Below are 27,817 nucleotides of genomic sequence, written 5' to 3'. Positions count from 1 at the left end.
GAGTTCAGGCTGGACCAGACTCAAAAGGCTTTTCAGCACTGGTCTGTCTTAGTGAAGATGAATACAGCTATAAATTAGGCAGAAATGTAATGCAGTGTGAAAGGATTGTTCAATGTCAACACAAGTGCCTGTCCAAAACACACACACACACACACACACACACACACACACAAGAGCTATTCCTTGGAAAAATGGAGAAGATAAACTTGGTTCCCAAGAAAGCCTGAGATATATAATTGATTAGTTGAACACCCTGCTCAGTTGAGGATTCCTGGTCATCTCCCTAAAAACAAAAAAGAAAAGGCTTCCTTGCTTATCCTAATGAATTTCCTCCTCACTGTTTTTACAGTACCGCCTCTTCACTTCCTTTGCTACATTTTTTGAGGTCTAATCATGGGAGGCCTCTCCCATCCAAAGGAAGAAGTCAATTTTCAGGTTTACTTGGTGCCAATTTCCCTGTCCCTTCAATTCATAAACACAATTAGATGAAGTTGGATCAGGACAGCCCTTCAAACTGGCCTGATAGTATCTGACCTGCCTGGGGGAGGGAAGGAGAGAGAGAACAGGCTGTGGATAAGAAAACCTGACCCTTGAACAGCCATTTGACAGTAAAATGAAAGGCCTCACAATTCATTTTGGGAAAGACTGTCGGTGAAATCCTAGCAGTGTCTACTCAGGAGGGGTAACTAAGGTCAATCGAGCTCAGTTTGCCTAGATATGACCCTAAGCTAGGGCAAGGCTGTTCGAACATAACAAACATGGACAGAATTACACAGTAAGAGCAGTTCCCATCCCAGATAATTTGCACTTTTTACAACACAAACATTAAATTTAAAAAAAAAAATGAAGTGACTTAAGTGTTGTTGGAATACAGTACACGCTTTCTAGAAAAATGAGTACTAGTTACACAGCAGGTTAAAGCTCACTCTGTATATTCTGTGCTGAAGGAAAGGCATTCTGCACATGCTCAAAGGCCTTCCTTTCTCGATTCTCGTGTTCCACAGCTGAGCCTTGACAAGGCCATTCCCCTCTGGAGCTAAACCCGCCATCGAATGAAACGCTGCGCTAAATGAAACGACCCCGAGAAATGCTTCACAACTTATGCAGCTGCAGCTGGGCAGATAAAGGGCTCGCCGCCCACCCGCCCCGCAGCAAACAAGCCGAGCCAACGCAGCCTCATTTCCTTTTCTTTTCCGTGTCGGGAGGCGGGCCGGGAAGCAGGAATGTTGCCGGGCATTTGCAGCGCCTTGGTCTGCGTCTGCTGCGCTCCCCGAGTCCCTCCGGTTGCAGGCGACGGTGACGTACGGGGTGCCGCTGCCGCCCAAGCCCTCCGAGCGCGGTCTTCTCGCGTGGGCTGGCGCTGAGAGCCAGGCCGGAAAAGTGCCCGAGCTGGGCCAGGTTTCCGCGCCCCGGCCGCTGTCTCCTCCCTGTGCCCCGGAGGCCCGCCCCTTCTTCTCAACCCGCCGCTCTCTGGCTCTGGGTCGGCCTCGGGAGCCGCAGCGCACCCCGGCCAGGCCGCGGGGCGCCCCTCCCTCGCCTCGCCTCGCGTCTCGGCAGCGCCTCCGCCACCGCAGCGGGCCCAGCGCAGAGCCGAGCAGGACGGGAGCTGCTGCTGTTGCTGGCTGGGCAGCCGTCAACCGGGAAGGCCTCGGGCAGAGAGGGACCGGAGCGGAGACCCGGCCAGGCGCGGGGACATGGTGACGGGATGGCCCGCATCGCAGACGCCTTCCCTCTGCACCTGCTCGTCTGGCACAACCGGCACCAGGCGCTGGACAGCGAGCTGCGCAAGGGACAGGTACGGCGGAGCCCCCTCCCCAGCCCGGGACGTCTGTTTTTCTGCCCTGTCCCCGCAGTCCAGCCTGCCTTCCCTCTCAGCCCGAGCAGGGGTGCGCAGGGAGAGTGGGACGTAATGGAGAGAGTCCTGAACTTCTGCCTTCCCTGGTCGTACTCTTGCTGCCAGGGGAGGGGGCAGTGAACGAGGCCTGTTATCTGGCCCTAATCGCGAGATGGCTACTTTAATCTAGGTTTCACCTGCATCCCTTTGGACCAGCTTCCTCTAATGAATTTCCTTCTCCCCCTTCCTGACATGGAAAACATCTGAAAGATATTCCTAGATATTGGTCGGGATCATTCTTTTCCTCAGTCCCAGTGTAACCCTGGTGCTGCATCTCCATTATTTCTCTCCTATTTCAAAACTCCCTTTCCTTCCCCCTCATTACAACCCAAGTAGCAGCTGGAAGATAGTTACATAGATAAGTATCAAGCCACACTGACTTGGAAATCCCCACATTCTAGACCTAGATTAACAATAGAAACTTAAAAAAAAAGAGAATACTCCTTCTTTTTGGCACTCTGCTTGAAATCCCACAATCTAGTATGCTGTCCGTCCCTCATATTTACTCTGCAGCCTCCCCCAGACAGGGTACATGTGGGCAAACGTTGCAAAAGATCACATTTAGTTGGTGTACATGCCCCTGCCATGCAACTGATTGTAACATCCTCTGGTATGCAGGGCAAGCTTTCCCTACTTCTTCCCATTTCAGCTTCTTATTCAGGATGCTTAATGTACAGATGGCCACCATTTGGGGAAAAGGTAAAATAATTATTAAACTTAAGTATATGTGTGCCCAGCTGACCCAGGCTCTTTCTTTGGCCATTTCTGCACTTAAAAAAGTAAAAGGAAGATGTCACACTTGTGGCTTATAGTGGTATTCAACCATAGTTGCCATTATGGTCATCATTACTATTATAGTATATGTACACAAGGATGGATGGATGACACTAAAAGATTCTGTAAGTCACTACTGCAAATCTTCCTTTTACTCCTTTTTTGTGTAGGCTATTTGAACTTGTTCCTGTTTGTGCTTTCTCCAGTGCACTTAGTTTAACATGATCAAAAATGCTTTGCAGATTTCACGTCCTGCTTGTCACCGCAGATTAACACTATGCATTGATAGGCACTTGTGTTAAGAAAAAAAATGGTAGAGATAGACAGTCTCAGATTGGTAGCTTGTTGGATTCCTGCCCATTTTATATATTTGTTTTCCTACCTGGAGGTTAAAACAAGGAGAACAGTGCCATCAGAACACCTGGGCTATGTATTATAGAGTTTTGCCTGATAATTGATCTGGGACTGAGCAAAATGGGGACCAGTTGGTTTGGATTAAAAAAAGTCTGGGGTAGGAACTGATGATAACTTCAGGCAGTAGGAATTCCTACTCATCCTTTTTCTGAAGGAAAAAAGAGGAAATTATTTGGAGCATCTGGGAAGGTGAATTTTGAAAAAAAAATATTTCTGGAAGTTTACAAGTATGATGCTAAAGGCAATTACTGTCACCTGTTGTTTATCCGTTTTTTTTTCCTGCTACCTCTACAAATGTGGAAATTCTGAAGAAGAATGTGTGGGAGAGCATAGCATACCATATTGGAAATATTGGGTCAGGACAGAGTAATAAGTTTATGAACACCAAATGATTTGGGGTGGGGTTGGTGAGGCCTTTTGGGCAAGTCACTCACTCTCCCTCCCTCCCTCCATCCCTTCCCTGTGAGGTATTCAGTGGTTAAGTTCAACCTCCTTATTTCCCTTGTATTTAATTGGTGATTTTGGATTCCTCCATTAGTGAGTCAGTCAAATATCTCTGAAAAATTTACAAAAGGGAACAACAGTTTCTGCCCGCCCAATACTAGTTTTTAAGCTAAGCCTTGATGACAGTTTCTCATAGATGCAGTAGTTGCATCCTGCATTGAATCAAGGCTGGAATAGGTGAGTTCTCAAGTATCTTCCAACTCTACAATACTATGCCTTCTCCCCAGCAAGTTTTCCCACTACTAAAAAACTATAATTCCTTGCCGCAGTGTTAGTAGCTGTTACACTATGTTGGATGGATGTTTATTAAATTAGCCTCCTCCAAATAATTTTAACTATATTGCTCAAAAACATGTTTTTCTTTATTTTTCTTTATTTTTTATATATTGTGTAAGTAGGCACTGTAGAATTTTGGTGTATACAAATCCAGTTGTTTCACTTCTTGGCTGGTCTTGACCCCTTTTGTCAGGAGGGAAGAAAGATTGTTGGTGTGAATGGCTACCTTTAGTGCAACCCTGGAAGATAACATGGCAAGACTCTTTCACGAAGAAGGCAGGATTTAATACCAGTACAAGATTTCAAAATCGTTCATGAGCTGTAATATCACTATGCACTAGTTTACCTTAAGCGGCAAGGCTGGTTCTTCAGTCCTTCAGCTAGCGGATAAGACTATATTACAGTTCGTATTATTGACCTTTGTGTCAGTTCAGTTAGATAAAGGACAGCAATATCTGAGAACAAGTACTGGGTGAATGACATTCTTTAACAGAGGATATTTGGACAAGGCCATTCACAAGATTGAATCCTAGCACTGAAAATCCATTCCAGGGCTGAGCCTGCAGTTGATGTTAAACCCCTTGCCTGTTCTATTTGTAAAACGTTTCTTATCCAGATCATTAATCTTCTGATTCTTTTGTAGCATGATGTTGAAATGCTTGACCCACGTGGCCGAACACCCCTGGAACTGGCAGTGTCCCTCGGGAACTTGGAATCTGCTCGGGTGCTGCTGCGACACAATGCCAGTGTGGGTCAGGAGAATGCCAATGGCTGGACAGGTATGACGTAGTTGAAAGCCTGTATTGCATGTACAGTAGAGGAGTCCCTCCTTCACTTCCTGGCTTCTGTGCCAAAAGGTTGTCAGTCTGCATGAATTTGAAAAATATCTGCTTAGCACTATGAAAAACTGCTGCTTGTTAGGAATGACAAACTTCCTAGCCAGGAGCACTAAAAATATTTTGGGGCAGGTTATCAGATGGGAGGGACGCGGTGGCGCTGCGGGTTAAACCGCTGAGCTGCCGATCGGAAGGTCGGCGGTTCGAAACCGCGCGGCGGGGTGAGCTCCCGTTGCTAGTCCCAGCTCCTGCTCACCTAGCAGTTCGAAAACATGCAAATGTGAGTAGATCAATAGGTACCGCTTTGGCGGGAAGGTAACGGCGTTCCAAGTCGTCATGCTGGCCACATGACCCGGAAGTGTCTATGACAACGCCGGCTCTAAGGCTTAGAAACGGAGATGAGCACCGCCCCCTAGAGTCGGACACGACTGGACTTTACGTCAAGGGAAACCTTTACCTTTACTATCAGATGGGAAGTATAGGAGTTGAATTCCATGACATCTGGAGTAAACCAGTTTAAAGAACACTGGAATAGTTAATATGGGCTCAATGATAGTCTTTTTTAAAATAATTTCTTACATGGCAGGCAGGGAAAAACAGAAAATTGGAAAAGGTTGAAAGTTGGACAGAAGAAGGCAGAACTATTGAAAAATTAAGGGCTTGTCACATCAGGACTGCTGTGAGGAATGCACAGTGAAGGATGGAAACCATTATTTTCTCATGAGACAGTAGAGCCTCACTTCCTTCTAGCTCTGGTTGACTCTTTATCCTTCACACTTGTTGCTGGGAAAGGAGGACCTTGTCCAAATGGCACTGTGGGGCAGCAATAAATGGCTTCTCATTGTACATCTGTTTTAAGACTGCCAATTTACTATGTCTAGTTAGTAATCATTCTAGGCTTTAATTTGAATGTTTTAATTACATCTGAGATATAAAAAAGCAAATCTGTGAAGCAAAAACATAAAAACGAGCAATATAGATCAAAACAATAGTAATAATAATAAAGTGAAAATATTTCCTGAAACATCATGAATCGTTACAGGATTATGCTCATGTTCAATCCTCCTGAGAAAATTTAGACTTCTCTTTCAAGAACAAAAATGACTTAACCACATGTGCGTTGGTGAAACATTCTTACCAAAGCCATCTAATGCTGATGATTTATACCTTAGCAAGGGTAAATAATCACATTCATAGTTATTAAAAACCAAAATCATCTGCACCAAATATATTCAGCAAGGACATCTTCACATTTGAGCGACTAGTTTATTTTGAGATCTACCAAAGAGGTAAGTTTGCTCATGATTGCCTGTGTTTTGTGGCAACTTAGATGTTCCGTTCTACTAGTAGAATATTTAAGTTGGACGTAAAACAGTAGGCTTTCTACTTCTTGTAATTTTATTTGGATTACCTTTCCCACTCTTTCTGCTCAGGTTCCCAGAACCCTGCATTGTCAGCCTGGTTTGACCAAATTGAGCACAATTCTAGTTCTTTTGTCCGTTAGACATTTCTTTTTGACAGATCAAGAGGTTGTCTCTGATTCTGCTAATTGGGAGTTAGAAGAGAGGAGAAACTCATCTGGGATTAGAGATACGGTGGGGCATGATGAGACAGAAAGAGCATCCAAGAAGCCAGATACTTACTGTTCCTTTATGCTCTTTCCCTGGCATCTAGTCCTGCAAGAGGCTGTGAGCACAGGAGATCCAGAGATGGTACAGTTGGTACTCCAATACCGTGATTACCAGCGTGCCACGCGGCGTCTGGCTGGCATTCCAGAATTACTCAACAAACTACGCAGAGTATGTATTATTGTAATCTTCCAGATGAATTGGAGTATTTTCCATTCCCCATTGGGGTCTGCAAATTTTTATCTTGAGATATCCATCCCCTGGCCTTGTCAAAAATTGTGAGGAGGGGAGGAAATTAAACTTTGTCAAACACAGTCTCTTATGCCGCTTTCTTCAATTTGGTGCCTATCAGGAAAACATGTTGGCTTGTGTGTTATGAGAGATGTAATCCTGCACTTCAGAAGAGCGTACATTTGGAGAAGTCTGTTTTGTGGATTGTTCTTCTGTTTTTCCCAAAGATGTGGTTGCATTTGCATTAAAAAATAATAGTCTAGATAGTTAACATGAATGTTACATCCTTTACTTCTGTCATAATACAATTATTCCTTCTCCATATTAACTTGTAGAAAATATGTTTGAACAGCACAGTTTGAGGATGTCAGAAGTAATTGCTGGGAATCTTGAAAACATCAGCACTGACCTTTTAATCCTTGCTTCTTCAAGGTGTTTTGAAACACTCTTGGCCTTGCTAGTTGTCCCTAAACCTAATTGCATGTTGTGCTCCCACTGACAAAAGATCAGTCATATTGTGTTAAAGCCCTATGTCTTTCAAAGGAAACATATTGGATCTTCCTGCCCCTTCTCTCATTTGTACTGATCTCAGTTCTGGTTTGTAGTGATCTAGTTTTCCATTTCCTCAGGCCCCTGACTTCTATGTGGAAATGAAGTGGGAGTTTACCAGCTGGGGTAAGTCAGTGCTTCAGATGTCCAGTTCAGCAAGTACACTGTGTGCACAATTATTAGGCAAGTGAGTATTTTGACCATATCATCATTTTTATGCATATTTCCACCTCCAAGCTGTATGAACCTGAATGCTTATTGGATAGAAGCATATCAGGTGATGTGTATTTGTGTAATGAGGGAGGGTGTGGCCTAAGGAGATCAACACCCTGTATCAAGGTGTGCATAATTATTAGGCAGCTTCTTTTCCTCAGGCAAAATGGGCCAAAAAAGAGATTTAACTGACTCTGAAAAGTCAAAAATTGTAAAAAGTCTTTCAGAGGGATGCAGCACTCTTGAAATTGCTAAGATTTTGGGGCGTGACCACAGAACCATCAAATGTTTTGTTGCAAATAGTCAACAGGGTTGCAAGAAACATGTTGAGAAAAAAAGACACAAATTAACTGCCAAAGATTTGAGAAGAATCAAACGTGAAGCTACCAGGAACCCATTATCCTCCAGTGCTGTTATATTCCAGAACTGCAACCTACCTGGAGTGCCCAGAAGTACAAGGTGTTCAGTGCTCAGAGACATGGCCAAGGTAAGGAAGGCTGAAACTCGACCACCACTGAACAAGACACATAAGTTGAAACGGCAAGACTGGGCCAAGAAATATCTGAAGACAGATTTTTCAAAGGTTTTATGGACTGATGAGATGAGAATGACTCTTGACGGACCAGATGGATGGGCCTGTGACTGGATCAGTAATGGGCACAGAGCTCCACTCAGACGCCAGCAAGGTGGAGTTGGGGTACTGGTATGGGCTGGTATTATTAAAGATGAGCTAGATGGACTTTTTTGGGTTGAAGATGGACTCAAAATCACCTCCCAAGCCTACTGCCAGTTTTTAGAAGACACTTTCTTCAAGCAGTGGTACAGGGAAAAGTCTGCATCTATCAAGAAGACCATGATGTTTACGCAGGACAATGCTCCATCGCATGCATCGAAGTACTCCACTGCGTGGCTAGCCAGTAAAGGCCTCAAAGATGAAAGAATAATGACATGGCCCCATTCCTCACCTGACCTAAACCCTACTGAGAACTTGTGGGCCCTTCTCAAACGGGAGATTTACGGTGAAGGAAAACAGTACACTCGCTGAACAGTGTCTGGGAGGCTGTGGTTGCTGCTGCACAAAAAGTTGATCGTCAACAGAGCAAGAAACTGACAGACTCCATGAATGGAAGGCTTATGACTGTTATTGCAAAGAAGGGTGGCTATATTGGTCACTGATTTTTTGTTTGAAATATCAGAAATGTTTATTCGTAAATTTTGAGTTGTTTGTTTATTATTCTCACTTTAACAGATGAAAATAAACGAGAGATGGGGGAATTTTTGTTTTTCATTTAGTTGCATAATAATTCTGCACACTAACAGTTGCCCAATAATTGTGCACACATAGATATGCTCCTAAGAAAGCCAAAACCTCACTTTTACTTCCTTAAATATTCAGGTTTGAGGTTTATTAACATTTTGGATTGACCGAGAGCACTGTAGTTGTTCAATAATGAAATTCATCCTCAAAAATACAACTTGCCTAATAATTGTGCATGCAGTATAAAGAGAAAGAGATTAATAAAAGATAGAAAAGATGGCAGAAGAAGATGGTGTTGCAAAGGAGGATTTGAACTAAGGAATGAGATTCCCTTGTTTGGTTATTATCACTGCCTTTCAGAATAGACTTGGCCACTAGCTTTCAATAAGTGCTTCATTGGCATAGCACAGGGAATAACCCTTTGTTTTGTGAGAAAAGGAATTCTGCCTTCTTGTTCTACAGTCAGTTTAGTGGCTCCTTCCATGGGCAGTCTATCCAGGGGGGTTTAACATGGGATAACACAAGTAGTGCTCCAGAGTTTTAAGTGATAGTTTGGAAGGATGGGAAGGCCCCAGGCAGATGGCTCAGGGAGCTATTAAGTTTGTTGTTCACCCTTAGGCATGTTGCTTTTCATCTTACCTTACTTCACAGAGGCTATAATGCCTTCATGGAAGAACAGTCTTGTACAAATGTGACTCATCGTTTAACAGTTCCAGGTAATGGTCCTTCTGCCTCTGTTTATTCTCTTCCTCTCTATCCGCAGTGCCTCTTGTCTCCAAAATATGTCCAAGCGATGTGTATCGGGTATGGAAGCGGGGTGAAAACCTGCGGGTGGACACTACCTTACTGGGCTTTGAGCACATGACCTGGCAGCGGGGCCGGCGCAGCTACATCTTTAAAGGCGAAGGTCAGACTATCCTTTTCCTGGGAGATCGGTGTGTGCTCAGTGCCGTCTGTGGTTTTGGTAAAAGGTGTTTTTCCAATATTGCACTTTCACCTCTTTCTCCTTCCCCTGTTATTTAGATGAGAATGCTGTGGTGATGGAAGTTGACCATGACAAGCAGGTTGTGTACACTGAGACACTGTCGCTAGCCTTGCACGAGCCTGAGCTGATGCTGGCTGCCATGCAGCCTTCGGAGGAGCATGTAGCCAGCCGCCTGACTTCTCCTATTGTCTCCACCCACCTCGATACCAAGAATATTGCCTTTGAGCGGTGAGCTTTGGCAGATGGAAGGGAGTGTATGAATTGTTGGCTGGCACTATCAGTGACTGGGGGGTGGGGTTGTAGGGGAGGAGCAGAAACGTCATGGCCCTGCATGGCAATTGCTGGGGAACAAGAGCAGGGGAGTTGTCTGCTTGGCCACAGCAAGAACAGAGTGTTAGACTACATAAGCTCTTGCTCTGATCCTGCAAGCTGCTGGATGTTCTTATGCCATGTGAGGGAGCTGAGGAGATCCAAACCAAAATGAAACCCAAGTTGGAAAAAAGATCTCTCTGACTCCTTGGGCACTAAATAGTTCTGCAGGAAGCCTGACTTCTGAAATGGCCCAAAGTTTTTTATTACAAAACTACAGCTCAACACCTTTCTTTTGCCTTTGGTCTGGTTACTGGGAGATCAGGTTTCCTCACACAAGAAAATACTTGCTCTGGAAACCACCACTCCTTAGTTAAGGCTTTTCAAGGGCAGAGATACAGGTAGGTTTGTCTGTCTATTAGTGCATTCGCGGCGTTTAAAGGAATTAATATTTTTAGGCAAGGGGTTCTCAAACTATGGGTCACATCACACCTGAGTTACTTGGTCCCACCCTGCTGGTACAAGTTGGCTGTCTGCTTATCCAGGCAGAGTAATGCATGGCCTGGCAGTGATCCAGCTGTAGGTTTGCAATCCAGACTTGCACAACCAAAGTTGTATCACTGATAGAACTCATGCTGTCAAGGGCGACCACAGGATTTGCTACCCTGATATCTCCCTGCTCCAGAGGCACCTTTGGCTCTTCGTTGCCCATCTACTGGACATTCTTGCTGAACTCTCAAAATGTTTTCTAGTCTGGCCTTTCTTGTTCTGCCCACTGCCCGGCAACTTCCATACACCCATCCTGGCTGGAGGGGAAGGGGGGAACAGCAAGGTGGAAGAGACAAAGCCAGTGCTGCTTGGGGTTTCCTTGCACTGCACAGCCTTTGTTCAGGATGTGAGAGAACAGCCACTTTGTGAAAGTGGGTGGAGCTGAGATGCAGCAGCAGTGATGTCTCAGCAATTGTGGAAAACTTGGCCAGAAGGAGAACAGCACATTCCCCTCTGCGAAGGAAGGCAGAGTGCCATCTTTACCCACATGTCACAAAAAAGAACATCAGTGAAGAAGTTTGCCCTGCCAGCATAGATTCCCCAGAGGGTTCTGGACACAGATAGGCACCAAAACTCTACCTCCAGAAACAGGAAGTAAAAGTAGCTTATCCAGGCAATTGCAGTTCAAATAATGAATGCATTTGTGTAACCTCACCCATGAATAAACTGTGAAATATGACAAAGCTCCTGGTAGCAATCCAGCTGTGCTGGGTATGTACCAAAGACAGAGCAGGAACATGGTCTGACAGGGCTCTGGCTTTGTGTGCACAATTGAGATGGCTTGTACAAGCAAAGCCAGAACCCCAGATAGCTTGTATGTGAGTTCTGACAGCAATCCAGCCCAAATGCACTTCTGCTCTCCTAACAGCCGGCAGCCAGCTTGTCCAGGTAGAGGAGGAACTCTGTTTGACAGTGGGAGCCCTGTCAGAGCATGGTATGACAATTTTATTCCTTGTGGGGAGATCACGCAAATTTGTTATATTTCAGCACCACAGAGTTTGAGAGACTCAGCCTTTAGGATGAAAGAGGGAGCCATTCTATAAGCAAATTTGGGCCATTGTCATATTTGACTCAGGAGTATCTTTCTGTTCAGGAACAAGTCTGGCATCTGGGGCTGGCGCTCGGAGAAAATGGAAATAATCAGTGGTTACGAAGCCAAGGTACAATTCTTTGTCCCTTCTTTGCATAATGGTCCAACACAAGTGTTGAAATTAGCTAATCCATATTTGTAATCAGCAGTGTTTGTATTGGAGGGGATCAAATAACGTAAACAGCCTTGTGCTTCTCCAGGTTTACAGTGCCAGCAATGTGGAGCTTGTCACCAAAACACGTACTGAGCACCTCTCTGACCAGGACAAAACACGCAACAAAGGTAAAGCATACCTGAACTACTTCCAGTTTTGTATCCTTGTTGAATTAACCAACCCATTGTGCTGTAAATGCTTTGTCCTCGTGAAAGTTTCAGTATGTCATGCTCTGTAGTAGTTGTTGTTCTTTGACCTCAGTTGTCTTGTCCTCAGCAGATACAACATGGAATATTTATTTATATTTCATTTACTTACTTGTTATGTGTATATCTTCCTTTACACCCCAGAAATTCAATACACTGGATCAAGCACTGCCACTTCCAATGTTATCTCTCACCAACCCTGTGAGATAGGTTAAACTGAGAGATAGTGACCGACCTGATGAATTTTGTGGCTCAGTTACTTATGATGAATTGTTTGTAAAGAGGGGGGGGCAGGGGAGAGGAAAAGTAGAAAATAGTATAGGAAGAGAGTTACGAGTAACAAGATTTTAGGTGCTGGTCTTTGTGGGTCGGGAATAATAAGAAACCTACTTAGAAACATATGTAGCATCCTTTTCTTTTAAAACAAAATGTAAATTTTGAAATTTTACACAAAATGCTATGAGCACAGTGAGGCCTCAGAGGTGCTTCTTGGTTTCTCATTTGTTCTGAGATAACTAAATACAGGATTCTATCCTAAGAGGACAATAAATATAATTTGTTCAATGTGCCTTATTCTTACCTATGTAAATAATATAGGATTGCACCATTAAATGTTCAAAAACTAAAATAGACTTTTTTTTAATGAGGCAAAAGCTGTATTTGCCAATGAAAGCATGTTGAAAAACAGATCCATTCCTGCAAATCTTCATTTTGCAATTGTGGAAGCCTCTGCTTCCTTGTTGCTGGACTTCCAGGACACCAATGTTTATATCAATAAAAAGAGATGAGTGATTTGCACACCCTAAACTTCATCATTCCTTTCTATGACCAGGGAAAATGCAGACCAGCAGTGAGGAAAGTGTACCATATATATTTGCAGATAAGCCAAGAATATTAGGTTCCAAAATGCACCCAAAAAATAGAGTTTGGCTTATCTGCAGACCAGAGCTCAGATTTTTTGAAGACCATCACTGTGACGATCCCAGCACCAGGATCCCAACGTAGAAATTTCTCCAGACAGTCCATCAGGAAGCTTAAAGAATGCTTTATTGAGGATCCGATTAACACAGGATAGTTGCCAAAGCTCCAAGTGAGGAATTGGCGCCAAGACATTCAAAGTGATTCTTTCCCTCCTCTGATCTCATCCCACTCCCTGTGAGATGGGGATGAGACAGGCTGTTTCTCACTCCTTAGTTCCCCCCTCCCATCTCAGCAGTTTGTTAGAGCAGGTGCCTTATCAGCAAAGCATCCTTGGCTAAATGCCTGAGGCAAGGGAATGTGAAGCTAACATGGGTTTGTTCTCTGGGATTGCGGTGAATGCATGAAGGCAGCTAACGCGTGTAGAAACTTCTAATGGCAGGCGAACCAAGAGAAGGGAGTATGGCAATCACAGCCTTAAAACCATGCGGTTTTATAAAAGATGATGTAACAGTTTGCACTTTCCTGCCTGTCACTGCAGTTAAAAATTTGAGTGTTGGCTTATCTGTGGGTGGCACACTTTTCATGATATTTTGGTTGAAATTTCTAGGGTAGGCTCATCTGTAGGTGGATTTATCCACAATTATATACGGTGCTTATTTTTCCTCCACTCACCCGTCCCATTCCCTGTCTGCCTTAATTTAGCAGTCCTTCCAACAGGGTTCTTGTTAGTGTAAAATGAGTGGGCAAGGACATTTAGCTTCTTGGAGGAAAGGTAAGGTAGAAATATGGTAAGTAAATAGTCTTGCCCGCTGCTAACATACCAGACTATAAGACAAATTCTTTTGGCACTTTATAAACTGCTTGTTTCTGTAAAGAAAGAGTATAGTTAGGAAGGCCAGGTAAGTATTGGACTACTGCCATGCACCTTACTTGGGGCTGCCCTTGAATAGCACTCAAAAGCTGCAGGTGGTCCAGAACAAAGTGGCGTGGAGGGACAGTGTTGGGCAAGCTTCGAAATGCCCATGTGATACCACTGCTCCGTGAGCTGCACTGATCGCAGTTTAAGGTGCTAGTTATCACCTATAAAACCTTTCATGGCATAGGGCCAGGTCATCTCCCATGGCTTTTGCCTATCCAGTAAGATCTGATAGAGTTGGTGCGCTTTGGGAGCCCTCGATCAAGCAATGCCATCTGTTGGGACTCAGGAGGCATGCCTTCTCTGTTGCAGTGTGGAATGGTATCCCACTAGAGATTTGTTTAGCTCCCTCCCTGATGTCATTCCACAAGTCGTTAAAAACCTGGCTCTTCTTCCAGGCCTTGTGGTAGGGTGTTTGCAGAGTCCTGGGTGATTGGTTGTCACTTAATCTGTCCAGACACTTAAGTTCTTCTTTACCGTTTCCTTATTTTAAGTGTAAGCTGCTCAGAATTAATGTTACGTTGGGTCCCTTGGGCAGCTTCTGAATTTGTTAAATAACATTTTTTTAAAAAATTAACAGGTGAGTGGTGACTTCCTGCCCTTATATTCTGTGCGGGTGGTATGCAGTGAAAGAGGAGGGCAAATTATGACCACATAAACTACTGGGACACACACAAGCATTTGGGGACATGAAGCTTTTCCCACAATAGTTCTGCAGCAATGAAGAAAGCCACCAAGTTTCAATGTACTGTGCAATTATTATTGTTTTGAATTATATTTATCGCTCTCTCCTCTTTTTCAACAGGAGAAATACAGATTAAGGCAAATTGTTGTTCCGCATAATAGAATAGCTTTAAGATTTGCATGAGGGGGCAGCTTAGCTGGAGGCCAGGCAGGCCAATGAAAACCATTTTGGATTTGTCTCTCTCCCCCGTAGTCTGCTGCTGCTAAGGGTCCAAACAAAGGGTGGCTGGGGCCAGGCTAATCTTTGGAAGTTGGAGGAGCCTCACTTTACCTTTGATCTGCAGTCCTGTGTAACTCTTGCACTACAGGGTTAAGAAGTGTTCACCTAGGGAGATGGTGCTCATTTTGGTAGGAGAGAAAGAGAGGTTTTCTGTAGCATTTTGTCCTCTCTTCAGGGGCTGCTGCTATTGCTAAAATACTTCCTTTTCTGGAAGTGTTTAGTCTATCAGGATGTTTATTTCAATATCCCAGGCACAGTTCTATGCTGTGAGCCACCTTGAATGCTGGTACACATAGATAGGACAGACATGCTTCAAAGAAATAGCGTAAGCATCCAACAAAAATAGGTAACTGTGAGCTGAAGTGCTCCTCTGAGAAGAATTGTAGGACTTACTCTCTTGGGTGTCCTCTCCTCACCACACAGGCTCCAAGACTCCATTCCAGTCCTTCCTGGGAATTGCCCAGCAGCATGCCGCCCAGAACGGGGTATGTAGCAAGGGCAGGTTCCTTCCCTGCGCAGGGACAAGGGATGCTAGCTGAGCCATCTGCATGAGGAACTAAAGGGGAGGGGAGGGGAGGGGAGGGGCAGCAACAAGGAACTTATGCTGGACCAGTTTGGTGGGACTGGTGGGGAGTGAGACTTGGTATTTATATGGTATTTACAATTATTGCTAGAACGCTTTGCTTAGAGTAGATCCTGCTTCCCGTTTTCAGGCCCCTGTGCTGCAGTCAGCCAGTCCCACAAATCCAACATCTATTACCCCTGAGGAATACTTTGACCCCAACTTCAACTTGGAGTCCCGTAACATTGGCCGCCCTATTGAGATGTCCAGCAAAGTGCAGAGGTGAGTGCAGGTGGGGAAGATAGTGCAGCACTGATGCAGTGGGAGACACAGGACACGAAGAGTTAGCAATGATGCTTTTTGGGGGTGAGAATGAAAATCCATAAGGGTGAGCACCAGGGCTAGTCTTTTGGGGTGCTAAGCTGAAGGAAAGGGAAGATCTAGAAACTGATTTGCTCCTTATCTGCTAGGTTCAAGGCCACTCTCTGGCTCTGTGAGGACCATCCCCTCTCCCTGGTGGAGCAGGTGACACCTATCATTGATCTGATGGCGATCAGCAATGCTCACTTTGCCAAGTTACGTGATTTCATCACCCTCAAGTTACCTCCTGGCTTCCCGGTTAAAATCGGTGAGAGAGATGCAAAACAAACTGGCTGAAAATGGGAGGGGCAAAGCGATGGTGCCAACCATTGTAATGTGGGGCTAGAAGACAAATTGAGGCAGAGAGGGCAGGTAGCAACAGGAGTATGGCAGGAGGGAACAGGCAGACTTGGATGTAGCATCAGGTCAGTGGTTACTGATACTTATTTCTGAAGACCAGGTACTGAGAAACAGAACCAGGAGGGCACTTCTGCATACCTGATCTGTAGAAGCACTTAGTTAACCACTGTAGGAATAGAATGCTGGAGCAGATGGCTTTTGATCCAGTCCAGCTTCAGGGCTCTTCGTATATCACTATATTCTTATTAATAATGTTTTGATGGGTGCTGTATGAAAACAGCAAGAGACCTGAAAATAAACAGTCCCCATCCTTTCATTCTCTTCTTTCCCTTTTCTGTAAGTTTTCCCTGTCATTTTCAGAGATCCCTCTCTTCCACGTGCTCAATGCCCGGATCACTTTCAGTAATTTGTGTGGCAGTGATGAGCCACTGAGCTCAGTGCGGATCTGTACTCCTACCCAGTCCCCTGGAAGCAGCGAGGAACCAAGTGTCGGGGCCGAGGCAGCCAGCAATGCTAAAGGTAAGATCAAAGACCAAAGCTAGGCACAGCCCAGCAGAATTATACCCGTTCTTCTATGGCTTCAGTGATGTAAACCTTGGTAAGAGCGGGAAAGGAGCTTTTGGAGCTGGGAGAGGTGGACCTCATAGTCCATACTGAGTTACTTGAAGAAGAAGGAGTAGTAGTAGTTAGAAGAAAGTATGAAACAGGCTGTGCAATTTGCATCCCGCGAACTGCAGACGGGTCCTCGGCCCTGTTTCCATAATAACTCCTGTAGCCCCCCAGAAATTATGCTAATTTTTTTCAGCAAACAAAAGGGTGAACATTCAATTTTTTAGCAAATAAAGAAGAAACATATAAACTTCCAAGCAGACCTTTTATATCTAAAATATGTTTTAAATCCAAAAACCCTGCAACCCAAGCCCCAAAGCAACCCCTTGAAAATCCCTGCCCCGCCCACTTGCCTGATAACGTGGCATCACCACTCCTTGTGCTGCTTCCCGAAACTGTTCAAAAAATATACATGTCACAGAGAGGCTACTGAAAGATTGCTTGCCCTTGGTGCAAGTGATTTGGAATACACTGGTTAAAAGAATGATTCCAAGACTGTGTTGTTCTTGCCTATAACCCCTCTCCTTCATCCAGTCACCTTACTCTAGGAATGATTCCTAGCAGAGATCAGTGTGACCCAAAGAGCAGCAACTGGAATCATGACCTCCCATTTGATTCTCTCTTCCAGCTCAGAAGTGCTATCTAGAATGACTTGGGACAGAATTTGCCCAAACTTTTCACAATCTGGGCAGTGTGAAGCTCTGTTTGCCTAACCACGACTGATTGCATGGAGCTAGTGAAACAATTTCTGGTTGTCGCTTTCATTTTTAGATTTTGCTGCTGCTGCTGCTGTTCTGGCATAGTAACAGATTCCACTAATGTAGTCTTGTGCCTTTCACTATCCATTGACCTTCCTGGGAAAAATGAGCTCTGCCAGCCTTTTGCCAACCTGTTATGTCTTGGTTCACCTGGGACAATTCAGTGTATTTGCATTAATTCTCGGAATTGTGTGGTTTGACCACAAAAGAACCTTACTGTAGTTGTGGGGAAGAAAGGCAAAGGTTATGTATTTGGCTGATGTTTCATGGCATTAATTACCCCAGGGCATAGTTAAACCCACTCAAACAATATGAAATTTGACCACATTTTTAGACAATGTCGACAGAGAATTTAGACAACTTAATGGAGGATATGTTAACTACAAGTCACAATGACTCTATATTAATATACCTCTCATTCCAGGTAGTAAACAGGAGAGAGCCATTATACTTACGTTCTCTTTGTAGGCTTCCCAGTGGCTTCTAATTGATGGTGGTCAAGACAGGATGCTGTCTATATATGTCTTTGGTTTTATATAGCACAGCTGTTGCTATTTTCCCAATCCCTGTTGTAATTATTGTTACGTTATTCTCCTTGGCCCTAGTGTACCCTTTCCCCTGTGAAGTGGACCCATCTGTATTTGAGGTGCCCCAAGGCTACACAATGCTGGGTGCAGGCCGTACAGAACCCATGAGGGATGAGGACGATGACTTACTCCAATTTGCCATTCAACAGAGTCTCCTGGATGCTGGCACAGAGGCAGATCAGGTGATTGGGAGGGCAACGACTGGACTGGTGGGAAAGTCTTTGTGTCCGTTTACCAGAAAAGCATGTGTAACTGGTTCTTCAAAACAGGGTCCATGGTCTAAGAAGGATATGTGGTATGAGACCGAAGTAGGATTGGACAACATAGTAAATGAACCCCCAGGTGCTGTCACTTACTGAAGATATTCTTCGTTGACAAGTTTAGATGTAGCACTGGAGGCTTGACAAAGCTTAATCTTACTGTTGCTTTTTATTGCTTATTAGGCATCAGGTATGGGGGGACCTAAAATTAAGTATGGCCTCAAGCTATTCAGTAAGTCACTGGCTCAATTAGGGAACAAATTAATTACCTGAACAAGTTTCCAGTTACTATCTCTTACTGGATGATACCAGTTGTCTCTCTTTGTTATTTTTACATCCTCATTCTGTATGTTTCATCAGGTCACCATCTGGGAAGCTCTGACGAACACACGACCAGGATCCAATCCACCAACCTATGATGAGGAACTACAGTTGGAACGGTGAGTATTTGTGTAAAATGCACACCATCCATTCACATAAATACCTAGCTAACCTGCCAGACTCTGTTTCTTTTTTGTTGTGATGGAAACAGTGGCTGCTACTAGAAGAACAGGAGGTGGTGGTGAGAAGGTGCCAGGAAGTACAAAAATTAAGACAGTTGCATACAGTCCTCCTGATTTAAGTTCTCCAGTTTTCTTGTACAATTATGTAATTTAAAGCAGAAGTTGCATATATTTATCTAGTTAGCAGAATTTCTTCTGCTAGTTAAGGGAACATCACAGGTTTGGAATTTTGCAGAGGGAAAAGTAATTGAAAAGAGGGCAACGGGGAGAGAAAAATTGCTGTTATGGAAAAGAGATAAGGAACGTTTCCAGTCTGCTATTTTAAATCATTTCATTTTACTTTGAAAAAATTAAAGAAATAAAAGACACATTTTTAAACCCAAGATGTACTCAGCTTTTTAAAATCCTCAATATTTATTTCATTTTGAAACAAGTTTCTGGCTTCTATGGCTGTAAACCATAGTTTACAAACAGTAATGACTGGGTTCACACATCACACTAAACCAAGTTACAGCTTAGTGGAATGTGTCAACCCAACCATTATTTTAGTACTGTACTTCTGTTTCTGGCAGATTTAAACAAGGAGGTATATCATCCTGTCTGTTGAGCATGTAGCTTTCCACTGTATCTATTTTTTGTGGTTAGTATAGAAATATTCTACAGGAGAAGAGCTTGGTTTTCTCTGGAACACTTCTTAAAATTCTGTACTGCAGAATACTGCAGAACTGACCATGATCTTAGAAGCTACCCCCGTTGTTCAACCCTTAGAACATTTGTCTCATCTTATCCAAGGCAAATACACTCAGAGGTGGCAGTGGGGACCTGTTGTAGCTACCAGCAAAGGACTCCATTGACTGAATGTTCGCTTCTCATTTTTCTTGTCTGCAGTACTTTTAATTTGTTGAATTTGTGGTTCATTTATGCTTCCCGTATATTCTTGTGGATAAGCCAAGAATTTTAGATGCTAAAATACACCCCCAAAATTGGGTTTGGCTTATTCATGGATGGACTTACCTGTGAGTTTATAGAGTAGGTTTTCCCTCAACTTTTTAAAAAATACCCATGTATACTCTTTGATAAGCCCATCCACAGGTAAGCCAACCCTTGAATTTTTTACCGAAATACCATGAAAAATGTGCCACTTGAGGAAAAGCCAGTTGTGAAAATTGAAACAAGCAAAAATTCTGTGGGTTGGCTTATCTGCAGGTGGTGCATCTTTCATGGTATTTCAGTTAAAAATTCAAGGATCGGCTTATCCGTGATGCATATTCTTAAAGCAGCTAATGAAGCAAATTATAAAAAGATTAATAAAATTATTAAAACCTAATCAAAACATATAAAATACAAATGCTCCAAAATATAACAAATATAAATAGCAGGTGCTTATTATGGATCAGTGATTGATTTTTTTAGTAATTTTTGGTTTTGTTTAGCTTAATTTATGAATCAGACAACTATGGCTTGTTCAGTAAACCATGACTTAAACCATGGTTTAGTGCAATGCATAGCCCCACCCATCAATGTAACAGACTTTAACATTAACATTTTTCAGCAAGTCAGTTTAAAAGGGAGAATCTGGTATGAAATCACCGACTTGCAATTCATCTACAGGTTTGACACTGTGAATTTGAATGCAAAACAGACAGTTTGTTAATTAAAGGTGTCAACTTGCATTAGTCCTCTTGCTGTGCTCGTTCATCACTTGTATGTGCTTGTTCCAAAAAAAACTTCAGACCCACCCTGGATGTGTCCAGTATTCATTTCACTGGAACTAGTGTTTACTGTGCTCTGCATGGCAGTATCACAGACCTGTTGCTGTCTTCTGGATTGTTTAAGTTGCACTTAATAGGAAACCAAAGGTTTCTCTATCATTACTGCCTGCAGTGCAGTGACCTCTAAAGGTTTGATGAAAGTTTATGGCAGAACTAGCTATCATCTTTTGCTATTCCTCCCTGGAATTATTCTGGGAATTACTTCAGCAGACTACTGTAGTTTGAGAAAACAGATATGAACACTCTGACAGGGATCCAGGAGTGCTTTACAAAAATGCAGTAAATAGCAATTTGAGCAAGTCTTGAGTTATTTATAAAAAATAATAAAGGCAGGATAAAAAAAATCTAAAAAAAAAAGTCCAAGAGCTGCAAATCTTGCAGCTTTGCAGTAAACCCATGAAAAGCTGCCAAGAGAAATGCCCATGGTTTGTTTGATGATGTAAGTGCTGCCATTTACCTCATCCAGAAAAGAGAAACAGTTACATCTACTTTCATATGCCTAGGAATAGTGTTCAGCCTATTCTGAATGGAATTATTCAATTTGCAATTGCCCCTATAGCTCAGAATGTTGTTGGGGACACATATGATTTCCATGGTATATTTATGGAACCTCCCCAACCTAAATATTGCCTAAGTATTTTATGTATTAAACATGGCAGGGTTTCACAAACTGCCATTTATTCCAAATAATGCCTGCTAAGCTGCAGGATGGGCCCAGGTTCTGGGATATATTGTGTCAATGATTAAACAACTTCAGTGGCTTCCAGTCCACTTCTGAGCATAAAGCAAAGATCCATAAAGCCCTTTGCGCCTGAAGTTCACCTATTCTCGCTTGGGCTTGCCCATGGATTAAACTCCTTCTCTGGTTGCTCTACCATCCAAAGTTAGGTGGGTAACACCTGGGGAAAAGCCTTCTTGGTAATGATGGTGCCATCAGCTCAGTGCTCTGTCTCTGGAAGGTTTACCTATTGGATTAGTTTATGTTTTTTAAAAGTCAGAGAATTTTTTTTTAATTTTCCCCGAATGTTTATTTCTTCCTGCAGTATATTAACTCTACTTTTATCAGCTGCTCCTTTCTAGTGATGCACAAAAATTCCGTGCATGAACAGTTCTGTTGCAGAATAGCTAATTTGGAGAAGCCTGGGCCTGAACTGAAACTCCCATGTTTCAGGTGTTTTGATCCATCCATGGAAGAAAATGAGGTTGTTTTGTTCCAGGCAGAAGTGTTTTGGGGTGAAGTAGGGAAAAAGTCAAGGACATTGGCAGCTGGAAGGAGGAAAGGGAAGATTAGAGGTCAGGGGGATATGCCACATGGTGGCAATGAAGGTCTTCAGGAGCCAGCAGGTCATTGGGATATGCCATAGTGGGTTATCAGCAGCAGTGGAAATTGGGGGAGGGAAGGAAGGTTTGGGGAAGATGGTGGGGGGGGCGAGCCAGTGAGATATGCCACATTGGGCTGCAGCAAGGCAGGTGATGCACACCAAACTCGTCCTTCATGGATTCTGTTTCATCAGAAACCTGGAAGAGCCAAAGCGTTCTGTGATTCAATTCTGCCAAACCATAACTGACCTGAAATGGTTCACCAGATACTCCAGAGTGTGATGGCTTTGTCCTGTAAGTCAAGACACTTCTCCACTACACAGCCCTACTCTTTTTGTATTGGGTTGTGTAGGTTTTATTGTTTTTTTGGATATGGATATATTTATACTGAAGGATAGCATATCTATTTTATAATATAAAGTACAATAAAACAATCTCTCTGTTCACTAGGAAGAATGTTTTCTTGTATTTGTCAGCATTATATCCTTTGGGTATATTTTACAACAACGTTGGTAGAAAATTGTTAATGCACACATGTAGTCTTCATGTTCCAGCTCTTCTGCTCTTACCCTGTCTTCCCAGCCTGGTGTCTTTCATCTAAAATAAGAATTCAGAAAGATGCAGTTACAACACATCTGCAAAGCAGTAGGTTGGAGAAGGCAGCTATAGGCTCAACATTAGCATCTGAATAGGTGGTAGATACAGATGAAGCAAATGCAGACAGATAATAAACTGCTTCCCAATCCACAGCTGCCTGCCTGGATGTCCAGATGTTGCTTTAACTGTTTAAGTTACAACTATTCTGTTATAAACAGAACCAATTCAGTGTGACATGTCCCGTTAACTACTGTGTTTAAGTGTTTGATTAGATGAATCACATTCTGATTTGGAAATAGACTCTTGCAGGACAAATGAAAAAGGGTCACAAAATTGGAGAAGAGCCTTGTGTCCTGGGAGATAATGAAGAGTATCTGTCCTCAAGCAGTGATCCATGGTGTGAACACGCGTTTATTGCTCCATCTTTACATGGGAAATGTAGGAGATTCAGAAGGTGGTTGTTAGCATAGAGAGTATATTATCAGGGCAAACAGCTTGAATCAAAAGCTGAGACACTGCCTCATTTGTACTGACAGCCATGGGCTCTTTTGTAATTGTTGTATGAGAAAGGAGAAAATCCAGATGGGGACTAGGCAGTCAGAATGCTAACGAGAACATGGGCAAAGATATGTTTGAAGGCACTTAAGTAAGGTGGGCTGAAGCAGGCCTGTAGAACTTGATCGCACAGAAGCTCAGCTGGTGTCTTTTTCTCATTCTTGCCACAAACTCCATCTTCATCCTCAGGGCCATCCAAGAAAGCATGTTCCTTCAGTCAGGGCCAGGCCTGGGCCCTGCGGAGTCTGGAGGGGGCAACGGAGTGCCTCCTCCCGAGGGCAGCCCGGCTCTCAGCACGAATGGAAGTGGTTCCTCGGCCTTGCCTCCACCTTATCCCAGCTTTGATGAGCAGCTGCGCTTGGCCATGGAGCTGTCGTCGAGGGAGCAGGAGGAACGGGAGCGCCAACGCCGCGAAGAAGATGAGGAGCTGCAGCGCATCCTCCAGCTCTCTCTGACAGAGAAGTAGCACCCCAGCCTGCCTGCAAGGGGCCCCTAAGCCTTGCTCAAGCCTCACACCACCCAGCCTAATTCTCCTTGCCGCCACTGTATTTATAACCTCGGGTTGGGCTCCATGCTTTGCCCCCTGGGCAGTTGGGGTCAGGCTGGATGTGAGAAGACAGCACCTTCTGCATTTCCTGGGGTCTACTTGGTTCCGTCCTCTAATATTATTTCTTGTAAGTTTTTTTTTAACTGCTTTATCCTTCACGGAGGAATTGTTTTGTACAGCACAGAGAAGGGGAGTGGGAGAAAAGGAGCAGCAACTGATAGAGAAGAATGGAAAAATGGTCGAAGAAGACGTTTCTCTTTTTCAGATGAGCTTGCAGTTTTTTGGAGATTGCTAGAAGCGTGCTGTTGCAGCTTCTGTCCTTGCATGGGTTTGGGCCTCTTGGCGATGGGGCAGTAGAGGGGGTGGGATCCAGGAGCTCAGTGCGTTGATAAGACTGGAGTCAGGCTGCAGCGTGATGAATAATATTCATTCCTGCCTTTTTCCCCCCTTCCTCATCATGAGCTGCTGCTCTCCCCTCCTCCCCTGTGTTTAATTTATTTTATTTATATCTTTGAAGAGATATAGAAAGGGAGTGGGAGGTGTGTACTTTTTTAAAAACTGAACCCAGTGGGTCTAAAGGGAAGAGCTGGGTCCACTCTTGAGCAGTTTCCTCCTGCTGTCTGGGGACCAGGCACAGGGAGCTCCGGGCAGCAGGAATACTAAATAAAAACATGAAACCAGCATCTGCTTTTGGTAGCATTCTTCAGTTTCAACTATCATGGCCACAGTTGGTGTGGCTGTCATATAAACATAAAATGAGGCTCCATTCTTGGTATTTCTGTGGCTCTTGTAATCGTGTTTCACGTAAATTACTGAACAAGCTGATTTGTTTACTCAAAAGGAACCTCAGTTTGTGGTTTGAATAATCATGCTTGGGTAGTACATCTTAAGGAACTAGTAGATTGTTCACAAAGAAGAGGTACTTAACCAATCATGTCTGTGCAACATTTCCAGCAAGCCAAATGCATGGAATTCCTTATGTTTGATAAACCCCAATTTTTATGAACTCAAACAACAGGAAATGATCCCATTTTCTACAGACTCAAAACCTGTAGTCAAGAATATATCTGATTACTTTAAATAATTACATGAAATTCTTAGCATGCGTGCCTTCTTAGTCCCCCATCTTCCCTTTATTTACAGGGCTTTGGTGACCGTAGAAGCAATAAATGGCAGAATTTCCAGGTCAAGGACTAGCGGCACACCACTGAGGTTGCCTGGAGTTTTACCAGACTCCAACCCCGAGCCTGGCTGCATTTTCTTCAATTTTAGCAGTCATTTCTATCTCAGGTCTTTGCTTTTTCAGGACACAACTTAGTTTACTACATTTACTTTATCCACTCTGTTTTTTGAACAGCTCCCTTGCACTTTTCTCTCCCTATCCCCTTAGCTCAAACTGCCACAATTCGTGCTCTCCCTTCATTGGATGACAGTAGGGCCAGCTAGACGGCAGTAGGTTGGCGAAGGCTGACCTAGAATATGGTTCCTATTTGGGTTAAACATTTATTCAGATCCTTGCCTTAATTCTCTGTCTTTTTCCCCCTCAAACCTCCATCCCCAGTAATTCTTTTGTCAAGTTCCTCTTTCTCTGGCTATTTGCCCACTCTTCATTTTTCTTTTTGCCTCCTTGCTCCTGTCTGTCTGCTTCTGTGTTTCCTGAGACCTTTCCCCTGTCCTCTTCTTGGGAAGTTATATGGCATATTGACCACCTTCTCCTGACTCACAGAATTTGAAGTGCAAATTACTTTGTTCTGTGAACAACTGGAATTCTGAACTTTCATATCTGAGCAGTGGCCATCTCTCAGAATCATTACTACAGGCATACCTTGGAGATATTGCGGATTCAGTTCCAGACCACTGCAATAAAGCGAATATCACAATAAAGCGAGTTACACATGTTTTTTTGTTTCCTGGTGCATATAAAAGTTATGTTTACGCTATACTATAGTCTATTAAGTGTGCAATAGTAATATGTGTAAAAAAATGTACATACCTTAATTAAAAATACTTTATTGCTAAAAAAATGCTAATCAACTGAGCCTTTAGCAAGTCGTAATCTTTTTGCTGGTGGAGGTTCTTGTTAAAAAAACACAATATCTGTGACACGCAATAAAGCAAAGCGCAATAAAACGAGGTATGCCTGTACTACAGTAATGCACAACAAGATAAATTTTGTAACCCTAATTTCCTGCCTTATATGTCCCCATCTAGTGGCAATTCACAGAAGTGTAACTTGAATGACAAACCTCGATGGATTTATGAGGCCACATGATGAAAGCCTGTCAGATAGGCTTTTAAATACTTCTGGTATTACTAAAGTTGCAGTAACAATTAATTGTGTTCATTTTACACAGCCTTTCTACTCTATATTCCTTCACACAGGAAGGTATGAAGGGAGTTCCAGGGCATCGAGTTTTGTTTAGATATGTGGAGTGTGTATTTTGAAAAGGTCCCAGGTGCCATTCCTTGGCAATCCAAGTTCTTCTTTGAAATATTAGAGCACTAATGCCAGTCATAATACTGCACTGAATACAGATTTAATGGAAGGCAGCTTTTTTATTGGCCTCATTAAGTTTAAGATAGATGTTAGTACTGTGTTGTGAGGTGTGTTGTCACTCTATGTTTAAGACTGACTGGCTTGGAGGACCAAGGATTGAATCTGAGGGGAGTTCAAATATTAAGAATTATCTGAACCTGGAGATCCTGTCTGTTCTGACTGAAAGCTCTGAGCAGATGCAGCTAGTATGCCATGCATTGTATGAAACCATCTGCCCTCATTCCCCACCTGTTCAGGAAAGCTGTATCCGGAGAATTAGAGGAAATACAGTATTTGTTAAAGACTCCTTCAAGTCAAGCTCAATTCCCAATAATTTCATGGACTATTCCATGTAGGTTTTTTGGCCACAATATAAAAGAGATTTCCTACTACCATCTTCTGGGATGGTTTTCAACTTCCCAGTCTATTCTACAGCCTTAGCATTTTTGCTAAGTTTCTGTCCAAGAAGTAGAAACCAAGTTCAACCTTGCTTAGTTTTTGAGATCAGCCAAGGTTGGCTAGGTGCTACCACCAGTACAATATTTGCCCTGAACACCCAAATCGAAACAGAAGGAAAGCCAAGTTATTTCAAGATGTGCAAGAATCAATTAGTTACACTGCACAAGAAACCAATACTGTACTCCCAATAATTAGCTGTGATTGTCAGCTCATGGTATGCTTACCACAATAAACTAACTCTTGGAGCCTTAAAATTATTTATTGCAGAAACTTGTAGATCAAAACATGGGGCTGTTATAAAGGACAGACATCTTGTCTGGCTTGACTGCTAAAGACTTGAGAATTTCAGCATTTGACCTTTCCTTTGATCCCAGCATATTGTATCAGCTAATAGTATTTGCTGGTGTCTCACTGGTGTTTGTGGTCAGTGGTGCAGTTAGGTGATTTTCAAGTCTGACCATATCATAGAGAAATAGTCTCTTTATGTATACTCTTTTTATATAAATTTAGTAAACCAGCCCTACTGCCTTTGAGGATCCTTTTGCTTAATTTTCCTGATGAAGCTCTGGGTTCTTCCCAGTTGGCACCACTGCTTACAGCTCTCTAAGATCTTGTGAGAAAGTTTGAGCCTTCCTGTTGAGCCTTCCTGCTGGATTTCAGGAGGATCCTAACTGACAACAGCAACTGAGTTCAGTGGTCTTACTGGCTGAAAAAAAGGAAATGATGCTCTGCTTTCCCAAACTACCCCTCCAACTTTTTTTTTTTAATCACCTGCTGAGTCACTGTAGTAGTAACATGAACAATGCAGCAAGGCATAGATGGCTGTAGTTCATAACAGGCGAGACTCCAGAGGCTTCTCTATTTTAAGTCTGGGATAAGTGCCAGTAATAAAATTGCAAAATCCAGGGGCAGGATAAATGTCCACCCCCGAATATGCCACATCAAGTTTAGAGAGCCATTTCTTCTTTTCACGTTAAGGGAACACTGTAGCTTCTTCCCCGCGTGTCCTTTAGATACGGGAACCACGCTGGCGACGAGCAATCCCACACGCCGGGGGTGGGGGGTGGGGAGAAACTCCCGTGAAAGAGACCAGTAACAGCTAGAGCCCGAGTTACAAGGTTGCTCTTTCTTTTCAGCCGCAAATTCTGCCCAGTGCAATGTTTCTGGTGGACTCCTAAGAGAAAAGGGCCCGGGCAGGTAGCTTCAAATCAGCCGGGTGGCTATCGCCAGGTATGTGGGGGAAAGGTAAGCTCTAGGTCGTTCAGGCACAGGACAGCTTGAGAGACCCGCCCCTCCCCTCGCAATTACTATCCTTCCACAGTATGAAGGGTCCGGCTTTCTGTGTAAGTGGCTGGGCGGAG

At 43.5% G+C, this 27,817-nt stretch overlaps 1 protein-coding gene across 2 annotated transcripts; it reads left to right on the top strand.

The window, feature by feature from the left end:
- The first annotated feature begins 1,354 nt into the window (after positions 1-1,354).
- On the top strand, positions 1,355-24,142 carry ANKRD13D (ankyrin repeat domain 13D). 2 transcript variants are annotated; one of them, XM_063289040.1, is made up of 15 exons: positions 1,360-1,795; positions 4,506-4,641; positions 6,373-6,497; positions 7,187-7,232; positions 9,341-9,484; positions 9,601-9,790; positions 11,514-11,580; positions 11,711-11,792; positions 15,095-15,156; positions 15,385-15,515; positions 15,704-15,861; positions 16,314-16,472; positions 17,926-18,089; positions 18,528-18,607; positions 23,104-24,142. In XM_063289040.1, exons 1-15 carry the CDS (start codon positions 1,706-1,708, stop codon positions 23,378-23,380), a joined length of 1,911 nt encoding a protein of 636 aa, XP_063145110.1. In that variant the 5' UTR covers positions 1,360-1,705; the 3' UTR covers positions 23,381-24,142. The 2 variants fall into 2 exon arrangements, with proteins under 2 accessions (XP_063145111.1, XP_063145110.1); XM_063289041.1 differs by lacking the exon at positions 6,373-6,497 and having other exon boundaries at positions 1,355-1,795.
- The last annotated feature ends 3,675 nt before the right edge of the window (positions 24,143-27,817 follow it).

This window comes from Candoia aspera, chromosome 1, assembly GCF_035149785.1.
Source record: "Candoia aspera isolate rCanAsp1 chromosome 1, rCanAsp1.hap2, whole genome shotgun sequence".
Lineage (NCBI taxonomy): Eukaryota > Metazoa > Chordata > Lepidosauria > Squamata > Boidae > Candoia > Candoia aspera.
The sequence above is the reverse complement of the archived record's forward strand: the minus strand, read 5'-3'. Positions and strand labels throughout refer to the sequence as shown.

Bases quoted from the DNA above. Each gene is read 5' to 3' on its own strand.
- ANKRD13D (XM_063289040.1), top strand. From the start codon at position 1,706: ATGGCCCGCATCGCAGACGCCTTCCCTCTGCACCTGCTCGTCTGGCAC. The intron at 7,233-9,340 runs GTAAGTCAGTGC...CTCTATCCGCAG, and splicing joins GTGGGAGTTTACCAGCTGGG to TGCCTCTTGTCTCCAAAATA. The intron at 15,862-16,313 runs GTGAGAGAGATG...TGTCATTTTCAG, and splicing joins TGGCTTCCCGGTTAAAATCG to AGATCCCTCTCTTCCACGTG.